We start from the raw sequence: 12,631 nt of genomic DNA, 5'->3' as shown, positions 1-12,631 counted from the left end.
TATATATTTAATTCACAATGATATGTAACTAAGATTTAATGAAGACTTACTATGTACCAGGCAATATGAAAAGATCTTTAGGAGGCATAATTCTTCCAAGTCTTTTAGAAATTCTACATGATACATACTATTTATCATTTGCATTTTAGAGGATGGAACTGAAATAAAGAGATGAACTAGAGCTTACACAGTTGGAAAGCAATGGAGTTGGTTTTTTCTCTGTAGCAGAGAAAAAATGATTTTGTCATTTTTTCAAGGAAGAGAGGTTTTGCATAAAAAAAAAAAACAGGAATAGATGTTTTCTAAGTCCCAGATGGGTTTGTGGCAGAAACAACCTTTACAACCTTTCCCCAAATGTCCAAATAGATACAGGCAAGAGAAAACCCTGCTTACTGAGTTTTTATCTCTCTACACTTTTTGTCTATCACTTCCCTAGTATCTATAAAAAATAAATAGCACTGTCAGTAGCAATTTAGTCAGACTGGTCACTTTGGACAGTATGATAAGAATACTTGCATTTCAAAAACAAATATATTTTCAGAGCTCTATTTTTCCTTTAATTTTTAATTAAAAAATCTCACAATACCAGCCTCTCGTGAGACAGATATTATCTGGAATAACAAATGTGTTGATAATAAAGGGGTGCACAACTGTTTGCTCTATCTTTCCTTGATAACTTTGCATGTCACTTGCTTTCTAAAATGGAAGCAAAACAAATTTGCTTCTCTGTGTATGCTTATCATCTTCAAAGCTGTAACAATTCCTTTGCAGTGATCACCTTGTTTAGGAGTTAAGCCTATGAAAACTTTTGAGTTTAATCGGAGTGAGATTTTTACCCTGGGAAGAATCTCCTGAGGAATTCTTTAAGGTCACTGCCAAATTACCAGATATAATAGGAGGAGTAAATGGAGCAAAATTATAGTGTGCTGCTAATGTATTTCCCTATGTGCTCCCCCCTCGACATCTTTATTCTTCTAGTTTATTTCCCCCCATAAAAATTACCTGTTTCTTTCTGACTTTTCAAAAGAACAAGTAAGTAACCAGCTAGAGTTAAACAAAGAGATTTCACTTCCCTTGCTTTACCTTTTCCCATTCCGTTCCTCCCTGTGTACCCTGTGCCCTAGCTTCCTGGTTTTAAGTTCTGGATGATAACTGGGAATAGCCGAGAGACATAATGATTTACCTTAAACTTTAAGTTTCTTTTGATGCACAGTTTCAGAAAAAGTATTGGTCTCTGTTTATTTCATGTGGAACTGTCCCTTTTTAAAAGCCAGCATTTCTTACCCTTATGAAGCAACAATGTTTCTAAGAATAAGGCAAGGCTCCCTGTTTAGAGATTTGCTCCTTTGATAGCAGTCAATGAAACTGAGCCAGTTTCCAAACAGTCATTCTTGAGCTGGCATATTACTTCCTAAAATTTATTCACATTTATAAATAAGAGTAAATTTGCTTTGTAAAAGAAACCCTTTCTTTTGAGGTTGCTGGCAGCTTTTCTTTTCTTTTTTCTAAATATGGTATACAAAAGAGTAAAAAATTACTGATTTGCATGTTTCCTACATTAATACAATCTAGAGTAATTTATAATAAAATCAGTAGAATTCAAGTAGATGAATGCAAATTAGACATTTTAAATCAGAAACTAAATTAATCATTGAATTATAATTGCAAAGTAACTATCATATATTGGGTAATGTTGCATGGTGTTGTTACTTTAGTTTCATAGAAGAAAAGGCCCTGATGTTCTTGTTGTCTCTCCTTTTTACTGTTTAAAGACTAATGATCATAAAACTGGCCTTTCATCCATCCAGTGAAAGGTCAGGCCATTGCTCTATGGCATGGGTAGTGAAGTGTTTTCATTTATTTACTCTTCTATTTCTGTCTTCTTGTTTATCTTCATGTCATTTTTGTTTTCAGTTGACATGTGGTCAGTAGGGTGCATCATGGGAGAAATGATAAAAGGTGCAGTGCTGTTTCCTGGCACTGATCGTATCCTTCTCAGCAGCCAGTGGACTCTGCAGGTGTTCCTCTCAATCAGTTTCCTTTGCTTTCAAATACAGTACTGCTGATGGTATAAATTTCCTGCCCTCAGAGGGCTTCCGTGACACTTCACTGTCAAATATTCGCAGCTAGCATCATGGTAGAATAACTGTGTCTCTAGTAAAATCCTACGTGGATAATAGAGTACCAAGTACGAAACATTAGCATGTTGTCAAAAGATCTGCCTTAATTAAGTCATAAGGATTAATAACAGTGTTATACTCTTCTCTATTGTTTTTGTTGTAGATATTTCAAAATTAAGTTCTATTAATAGGTAGATAAAAGTGACAATATTTTAGTTTTAAGACAAGATTTAGCTTTCATAACATAAGAAATAGTCACTTGGCATACAAAATTTAATTAGATTTATATTCACCCACGAATACAATATATTATTTTAATATATATTCGGGGAACAGGCATATGAATATTATTTTTAAATTGATCAAACTCTTCTAGAATTCTCTTTCTCATCTACTTCATTTATGAGAATGATTGCTCTAATCCTGCTATTATTTTCTTCATATAATTAACAAATATAATTAAAACCTCATTAATAATGTTTACATAAAACACCTGAAGAAATAATTTAGATCACTTGAATAAGTAAAAGGGACCCTCTCTTAGGCAGCAAATAATTAGCAAATAAAAATTCCAGAGGCTCTTCAGCTTTAAGTAGATACAGATACTGTGTGAATAGTATATGAGTGTGTAATAACTTATTTGTTTAAGTTAGTTAAGTATCCTACTACACACAGTAATTTATAAACATAATATGACCTCACAGTAGTGAAGATAAAACATCTGCTTAAATGACTGTAATTCAAAACTAAAATTGAAGCAGTAATAATGGGGTTTAATATATAATTAAAGTAAATTAATTACTAATATAGTATATCCTAACCACATTATGATTTATATCCTAACCACATTATGATTAGCCACACACTTTGAGGGTTAATATATTACATATATGGTTATAGATATATAGTTTCACATACACATTCTCTGTATTAAAGACCAATTTAGGAAATGACTGAACTAGCACTCATTTAATTTTTGTTGAATGAAAGAACTTAAACTAAATGTTTTATTTAGTAAAAAATAAATCTTTACTGTTTTTTTATGGATGTTTTAACTTCCATCATTACTAAAAAATTCTTTCTAATCTTTCATATAACAGAAGCTTATTTAATTTTTTCTGTTTATTGCAGTTGTCTTCTACATACACATCTTATTAAATAACATCTACAAATTTATCACATTTGTATCAATGTTAATGCTATTGAAAAGCATATTATTTGAAAAAAACTAATTTCTTTGATTCTTAAAAAATTATGAACTTGAGTTTGGACTTTGGAAATAAGTATGAAATAGTACTTAAATTTTGGCTAATTTTAGACATTTAATAAAGATCGACTCAATCCATTACCTTTGTACTCAGCTTTTTCAGAAGTTCATTGTGGTTGAATAATTGATGACTGAAATGAAGATTGCCCCTGTAAATGAAAATGATTGATTTTCACTACTTTCCTTATATTTTCTATTAAGGAAAATCTGATTTTCACAACTGAGTTATTAAATACCAGTTAACTTTTCTTAGAATCCATTTTTAGCAGAAGTTGCTTTGGTATCACTTCTTAACTTGGATATCAAAATCCCTTACAAGTAGAGCTTTAGGCTGCTGTTAATGTTCAAGTCTCATATTAGATGCCCTTTCAATGCCTGACCTTGATATTTGATATTGAATTATTTCTGGAGCTCTCATATTGGGATACATTTGTAAATTTCCCAACCACATGGGAATTATTTTCTAAAGCATCTCCTCAGAGGATAGGATGTAGACTTTTAATGATTTCAAACATATTGTTTAAAGTTTAAATCAGTCTTTTTCATGCAGTTTACAAAACTGAATACCCTAAAATCAACCTATTAAAATACAAAACATTATTATTTTTAAATATTTTATTTATTCATTTTTAGAGAGAGGAGAAGAGAAGGAGAAAGAAAGGAAGAGAAATATCAATGTGTGGATGCCTCTCGTGTACCCCATACTGGGGACCTGGCCTGCAGCCCAGGCATGTGCCCTGACTGGGAATCGAACTGGCAACCCTTTGATTCTCAGCCCATGCTCAGTCCACTGAGCTACACCAACCAGGCCAAGACATTATTTATTTTTAAAAACTTCCTATAGTTATAAATGACTTATCTGAAGAGGCATTAAAATTATATTTGAGTTTATTAAATAGAACCTTTAAAATGGAGCTGGAGATATATAGTATGTATACTATGCATCTGTATAATACATCATAAGGAGTTATAATATTTTAATCAACACATCTTCATTTATATGAAGACATTCTCAAAATAAATGATTTCTAAAAGTTCTTGCAATATGAACACTGCAAGTCTTCTTAATAAATAATATAATGGCAAAACTTAAAATACTAATAAGTTCTTATACCCTTTGTCATTTATGCGTAAAAAATTCAGTATATTATTTTCAGAATTGAGAAATTTAGATAGCTAAAAATAATTTAAAAATTTTTATATATTTATATGCTACTTTATTAGTAGATGTATTTTTAGTGCATATTAATTGAATTTTGTTCAAGTCAAGTATGTTTTTAACTCTCAAGAGAAGGATTAGAAATCAGCTATTGAAATAATTTTCTTTTGGGATCTCTCCTACTGAATTTCATCATAGCAGACATTTTTACTTCTCAAATTACAGAATATTTTATATAAGCAAATTAATATTAAATATATAAATTTTGAATAAGATCAATAAAATGAACACAGGTACCATCACTCAGGTTAAAAAATAGAACGTCACTGTTAAATGCCTCGGAATCATTCTGTGTGTGTGCTGTCACCATACACTCTCCTCTCCCCACAGAAGTCGCTGCTGTCCTCCAGACACACTTTCCAATCTTTGACCTTCCCTATATTTTTACCACATACATATTCATCCTTAAACAATATATGGCTTAGTTGTATTTTTTACATATCATCATTATTATTTTGTGACTTTTTAAAAAGTTAACAATATATTTTTGAGATTTACTCCTATTGATGCTTTAGACATAGTTCACTTTCACATCAGTGCAGTATTCCAGCCTATAAATATTCTATGACTATTCCATTCTCCTATAAATAGAATTTGGCATATATTCAATTTTTGATTTTATTTTTATAAATGATGTTATGAATATATGTCCCTAAGGAGCACATGGGGAAGATGTTGTTTTGTTTTGTTTTTAAATTCCCAGGCTCATAGGTGTGCACATTTTTAACTTGACTATGTAGCATCAAATTAATTTCCAGAGTAGCAGTATATAGATGCCTTCCTTACCAGCTCTTGGTTTTGTCAGATTGGTTTCATCATTTGTCACCAATCTCTTGGATATAAAATACTACTTCAGTAGAGCTTTAATTTACATTTCTTTGACTACAATGGAGGTTAAGCATCTTTTCTTGTTTATTGGACATTAGCATTTTTCCCTTGGTAAAGTGGTTTTTTGAAAACATTTTTCCTATTGCATTATTTTATTGATTATTAGAATTTCTTTATATAATTAGCCACCTAATCTTTGTCAGTTTTATGTGTAGCAAATATCTTCTCCCCTATATTTGGATTATTTTTTCATATTATTTTACACTGTTTTTTTGAAATTTGGCAATCTGTTTTTTTATGCTTTGTGCATTTTTATATCTTGTTTAAGAATTTTTTGATGTCTTTATGTTGTCTTGTAAATTTGCTGTGAATGTTTTAAGTTTAAGCCTTTAAACTTAAGGCTTAGTCCAATTGTAGTTAATTTGTATGCATGGTGTGAAAGAGGAATCCCATTTTTCTTCTACTTCCATCTACTGACCAGTGTATTCTTTCTCACTGGTCTATAATGCTGTCCCTGTCATAAATTTCCACATAGTAAGGGGAGGGCTGTTATATTCTGTTCTCTTTAGGTATATCTATAACACTACTACCCTTCCTTAATTAGTGTCAATGGATACTACAGGCTTATATCAGGTAGGGTTAAACCTCATCCCTTTTTTCCCTCTTCTTTAGAAATATCTTAGCTATTAATGACTTACTACTCTTCAATAAAAATGTTAAAATTGGCTAGTTAACATCTATAAAAGGATTTTTATTGGTATTTGTATTGGAATTGTTTTGAATCTACAGTTCAATTTGTAGAGAAGTGCTATTTTAATAAAGACATTTTAAAATCCTCTGTTTAAGCATACAAGGATCTTAGCATACACTAATTTTTTGTTCTTTAGCCTCATAAATTGACAATATTATAATTTTATTGTGTATAGGTAGAGTTTCTTTAGATTCATCCTTTTGACTATCATTTGTTTTTGGCTTCCTACTACTTCTTTGCAATTTGGTCCTTTATTTTGAGATTATTTTCTTTCTTCCTAAAGTGTATATTTTAGAAGACTTTTAGGGGGAATCTTTTATAATAAAATTCTCTTTTTTTAATTGGATTCTCTTACTTTAAAGATAGTTTAGTTGGATATAGAATTTGACATTGAAAGTTATTTTCTTCCAGCAGTTTAAAGATATTATTCCACTTAAAGTTTCTAGTACTGCTGGTGAATTTAATAGTCATCTTTGGAGATAGCTTTTGCCTTTCCTCTAACTTCATTTACAATTTTTTTTGGCCTTTGGTTTTTTTGCTGTATCTCTACCACATGACTAGGTGTGGGTTTCTTTTTATTTATCTCTGTTGAGATCGACTGTATTTCCTAAATTCCAATATATTCCCAATCCCCAGAATTTCTCAGCTTTTGCTTATTTAAATATTTTTCTCCCCTATTTTTATACATTATTTTCCTAAAAAAAACTTATTGGACATAAAGTAAACATTCATTTATTCAACAGATATTTTTGAGTACCTACTGTGTGCTGGACACTTTTTGTCTCCAGGGATATATCAATAAAAAAAAATTCTCATCATGAAAATTATGTCATGAAATATTTGATATGAAATTTACAATTTAAGGCACAGTATGTCAGGAAGTGATAATGGCTGAGGGATAAGAGAGATCAAAATGCTAGGATGGAGGGTATATATTGTCTCCTGCTCTCTTTTTAGTTTAAACATATAATGGTTTCCAGGTATGCCTGTCAAAATGGCATAAACTTGATTGTGTGATTAAACTTCTTAATCTCCCTTTTATGTAGTGTTATAGCCAGAAATGGATGTAATCTTCCAGGCATGGCCTCACAGATCAAAGTAATGTCACTATAACTCCCTTAAATAGAATTCTCTATTTCTGTTAGTGTTAGAGCTATTCGTATTAGCTCTTTTGTTTAAAATTATTTTACTTACCAATTTTAAAAGCCACAAAACACAGATGTCAAGCGTTGCTTCCCAGTTTGAAAATGCAGACAGAGACAGACCCAGACTTTGTAGGGTGAGGATGTCATAAATCTGAGGAGGGTGTTATGTATAAAATACATAATATTATACAAAATTTTATATAATTAATGCTGTAAAAAATTAAATTATACAAAATTAGGTACTAAGTTTTACAAGGGCCTATGCAAATGAGAGGGCCCAAAGATTAACCTTTAATAGCTTAGTGAATAGATACTTGATTCACTTATATGTGAAATGTCTTCCCATTATTTTGCTTTATAAGTAAATATATATTATAATAATAAATAGGTGTAAGACAGACTGTACTAAGATCCATGCATGTCATACTTCAAATGCCAGCTTTTGGATATTTTGTGTCCCACAGTATCCCACTAGCAATCTATTACCAGTGAACAAATAGCCTTTTACTCATATTTTCATCTTTGAGTTTTGGATGTGTTCTGGCTTATAATATTTCCTCTTCCTATGGCCATTTATAATAAAAATAAATTCTAGTTACAATTATATATTAAAGCACTTGTTCACATATCATATTACCAGAATTCGAGGGGCCTTATGAAAGGAATAGAATAGTTTCAAATTAAAAAAAGACAAAAAATATTTTTAAAGGAACAAAACAACTTAAAACATAACCATGAAAATCTGGTTCCAGAACTCTGTCATATGTATATACATTTCTACTCTGATTTTTAAACTTCTGTGAAATAATTACAGAAATAAATTGTCAGATATTTTTGCTTTATATTGAGTAGCTTTTGCATTGTCTCTGAATAGAACCCCACAGGTAATAGCAACATATAATTTCAATCCTTTCCTAAATTTTGGTGGTGGAGTCTGTTTTCCTCTGCTGAGAGCCTGTGTTTGCCACGAAATATATCCTCATGGTCTTTTAGGAAATTTACATGAAGAAATAAGATTAATGTTAGAATTTTTCTTTTCTTGAAGTACTTTTTTTATGTGAAACTCCTATATTTTTCATAGAAAATAGGTATGGAATAAACTATTGGTGAATTTCAAGCTATACTAATTTGCCTCATAAAACTGAAATATGTTAGTACTTTATTCTTTTTTTAATCCTCCCTTGAGGACACGCTTATGGATTTTAGAGAGAGGAGAGGGAGGGAAAGAGGGAGAGAAACATCAATGCCAGGGAGAAACATCCACTGGTTGCCCCTCATAGGTGCCCCACTTGGGACTGAACCACAACATAGGCATATGTCCTGCCAGGAAACTGCTTCAACCAACTAAGCCACACTGGCAAGGCAGTACTTTATTAAATCTGGTATAGTAATTGACAAGAGGCTTAGTATATGCTACATTGGTATGTATTTCTCAAAATAGAGTTCCGGAGCCATCTGGATTACACTGGTTACTACTGGTGTTTTTATTGTTTTGCTTTTTAAAGAACATTTTATTTATTTACTTTTAGAGAGAGAAAAAGGGAGAGAAAGAGACAGAGGGAGAGAAGCAGTAGTGTGTGAGAGATACATCCATCGATTGCTTCTCACACACCCCCTACTGGGGACCTGGTTTGCAACTCAGGCATGCACCTTGACCGGGAATCAAACCGGAACCTTTCGGTTTGTAGGCTGGTGCTCAATGAACTGAGTCACACCAGCCAGGGCTGGTGTTTCGTTTGTTTCTTTGTTTAAATAATATTATATCAGACCTATGAACAGGATTATATAAATCAATGGGGAGAGGAAATGGATCTGTATTTTGTAATTTTCCTATGTTACAAGTATTCAAGTTGGGGGACTTGATATATCATGATGCCTAACACATGGCATACATCCCTCTACTTCCTTATTGCATATTCATTGCAGAAATTATTAATTGATTGCAATAGTTTTCTAGCAGGAAAGACATAAAGCCACAGAATAATACTCAATGCAGTGTCTAGGCAGCTGGATGGCTTGACAGATAAAATAGCCTCCCCTGAAACTATTCTTTGGCAAAATAATCTTTAAAAATATAGTTAAGAATTTGGACATAAACACTGATATTCTTTAAGTTTTACATAAGTGTCAGAAAATTTTGCACAAAATGTTGACTATAAGGCTTCAAGTAGAGGAGAAAGCAAGTCCAAATTTATGAAAGTTTCAGTTTCAGAAACCATATTCATAATAACAAAACTAATCAACTATGGAAGAAAACCCAAGAAGATAATTTTTCAAAGGACATAGTAGAATGAGGCCATTAAACACTATTTTTGAGTCTATGTTGTAGCTTCTGAAAGCTTGAATGTACATTGTACAAATTATGTTCATAATTATAACCTAAAATAGGCAGAAATAGATAAGGTATTTTAGTTTGTGATACATTTTAGAAAGTTCTCAACCAAGACAGTTAAAGTGAAAGGCATGCATGAAATGTAAATTCTTCTCTAGCTGATAAAATTAACAAAAAATTTTCAATCTTAAGATTTCAAATAATTCATTTTATAATCTATGTTAATTTTGTTTTATTCACCTATTACAATACTATTTATTGAAGACAGTTAATAGTCGATACATATACTTTGTCTTGTTATCATACTCAATAAAATCAGTTTTTGCAATATGATTATTTTATATAGTGAATTTAGAATTAGATAAAGAAAATTGACTGTCAAATAATTCCTATAAAATGATAATTTTCAATTTTAATGTTTATTAAATGCCTTTGATAAATATGTTAAGGATGATGATTTCTCACTGAAATACTAAATCAAAAATATAAAACACATTTATTGCTTTTTAAATAAGTTCACAGGCTGGATTTTGTAAATAGTCAGATTCATATGTATTTAGTATAAAAATGATGACTTATGAAAGTTCTAAAGCAAACAATTATTTTACAAAAATAACTCTGGCCATTCTTTTAAAAATATATTTACCATGTTAATATTAACACATAAGCATAAAAATCTAGTTATTGTTTTATATGTTTTTAAAAATACAATTATTGTGGAAATATGATTATTTAAAAAACATATATCATGTCATTTTCTATTTAAGATATTAATAAAGTTAATTGTTTTATGTGAAGGGGACCTGATACACCAAGGAGGCAGTTTCAGAGACAGTCTTTAAGGAATTGCTTGTGACAAACATCCCATCGATTTCATGGCCAAATTAATAATAGAAGCAATTTCTACCACTATAATTTCAAACTTGCTCTTTTCCTTACTGGAATCCTTGGAATTAGCATTGAACTTAGAGTCAGGAGACATGACTTCTAGTCTTGGCTTCTGTTTGGGTAGTTACAATTATAAAGGAAAATCATGTGGTTAACTAAATATGTATATATTTGGACATAGTTGTCCACTTTGTGATTCTATAAACATCTGGGAAAGAAGTGCTTAATACTTAAATACAACTTCTTGTTTATGAGAAAAAAGAACTTGAAATGAATTGGTTGAAATAAAGGCCTGAACTTTTAAAGATGATTATACCACATAGTTGAAGTGTTAACACTCAACTATTTCATTGACAATAATAAAGAGTTGTGCCTCCCTACTTTTTTATAAGCTGTTGCATTAAGGACCACAACTGTGTTTTATTTAAAAGGCAACCTAAGGTATGAATGTTCCCTGAGTACTTCCGTAAGCTTTAACCGTAACTTATAAAAAGAAATATTTTAACATTCTTATTGAACACATTCAACAATACTTGACTATTCTTAAACTTTACTCTGAAAAAAAAAATAACCTGAATCTGATCTTATCTGAGAAGCACTTTATCTGTCCTTCATTCTAAATGAAAGTTTTGCTGGATAGAGCAATCTTGGTTGTAGGTCTTTAGATTTCATGACTTGGAATACTTCTTTCCAGCCCCTTCTTGCCTGTAAGGTCTCTTTTGAGAAATCTGCTGACAGTCTGATGGGAACTCCTTTGTGATCATAAACTAAAGAGGGGGGTAATGGTGGGTAAGGGGGGGGTAGGGTGGAGGGGAATGAAGGCGGGGAATAAAACAACTGTAATGGCATAATCAATAAAAAATTAATTAAAAAATTAAAAAATAACCTGGAATTGTTTTGAGAGCACTTCTTTAAAAGCAGCTATTTTTTTAACTGAATAACTCTGTATGTCTAGTTAAATATAACTAGAATCCCATAGTTTGTTAGGAGTATTTTTCTAACTTTTAAATGACACCTTTACAGAAAATACGACAGGTCTTTGCCCCTCTTTTTACTTTGACATCATCCATAAGATTCTAAGGAAGTTCAGCCAGTGATTAAATGAGGACTGGTAGGACATGATAACCTAACTGCATTAGAGAGTAGACCTCTTTTCCTAATTTTCAGTGTGAGCACTTGATATTTATTTAGCTGTACTAATATTTTCTATTTAAATTTGTTTAAACAGTTAAAGCTTAACTATATCCATAGTACTAACATCAGTTTTGTGTAAGAGTAACTTTTAACTTTAATCTTTTAAAATTTTTAGCCTCCTTATTTTTTAAGCATTCTGACTTATTATTATATTCTCATGAATATTTTTCAGTTTTTTCCACTTTCACTTTGCTTCCTGATATTGCACAATCATAGTCTTTTTTTCATCCCAGTAAATAAGAGAATATGTGGTAATTTAAATTTTATTCAGCTAGATTATAAAGGAGGTAAAAGAGAATTTGCAAATTAGCTTGATTTTTATCTGTGTGCAATATCCTATCTACTTTGTTTGCATTATATATTTATTATTGTTAATATAGTTAATTTTGTCTTTTATCAGGACTGCTGATCTTTTTTTAGTCCAGCTGTATTGAATAGCTAGGCATAAGGAGTTTACAAACTCAAGTAATATTATGGTAAGTTCCCTGAACTGTTGCAAATTACATGATCAGAATTCAATTAATTAACATTACTGAAGAAATAGAGTTGTAAGAGAATAAACAATATAAGGGAGAATACTGCCTGTGGTATTGGATTTAGAAAGAATTTCTAAGGCTTTTATCATTCATTGACACACGGCAAAGTATTTCTTTGAAATCAGTGTCTTCCAGTTGGTTCTTCAGAGTTTTCGTTGGAGGTATTTATCATTCATAAGGCTTTGATATTACAATTGTTAATGATGAATGAAAAAGAGAATCTCTTTTGCCATCTTGGGGAAATTCTCCTTTATTATTTGTTCAAATAATTTTTCAACTGGTGGTTGTGCCTTTCCCCCTTCTGGTACCCCTATAATTCGGATATTGGAACGTTTAAAGATGTCCTGGAGG

General features: G+C 31.1%; 1 protein-coding gene across 4 annotated transcripts in view; it reads left to right on the top strand.

Moving 5' to 3' along the window:
- Positions 1 to 12,631, top strand: part of MAPK10 (mitogen-activated protein kinase 10) — a 340,107-nt gene that overhangs the window by 271,240 nt on the left and 56,236 nt on the right. Inside the window, exon 9 of one of the 4 annotated variants that reach the window (XM_037163882.2) lies at positions 1,915 to 1,986. The exons of the other annotated variants lie outside the window; for them this stretch is intronic. Within the exon in view, the coding sequence (XP_037019777.1) occupies positions 1,915 to 1,986 (72 nt within the window). The remainder of the gene's footprint in view (positions 1 to 1,914; positions 1,987 to 12,631) is intronic. 4 annotated transcript variants of the gene reach the window in all.

This window comes from Artibeus jamaicensis, unplaced genomic scaffold (genome assembly GCF_021234435.1).
Source record: "Artibeus jamaicensis isolate MK-2021 breed Jamaican fruit bat unplaced genomic scaffold, CSHL_Jam_final contig_452, whole genome shotgun sequence".
Lineage (NCBI taxonomy): Eukaryota > Metazoa > Chordata > Mammalia > Chiroptera > Phyllostomidae > Artibeus > Artibeus jamaicensis.
Note: the sequence above shows the minus strand (reverse complement) of the source record. Positions and strands in the feature narration are given on the sequence as shown.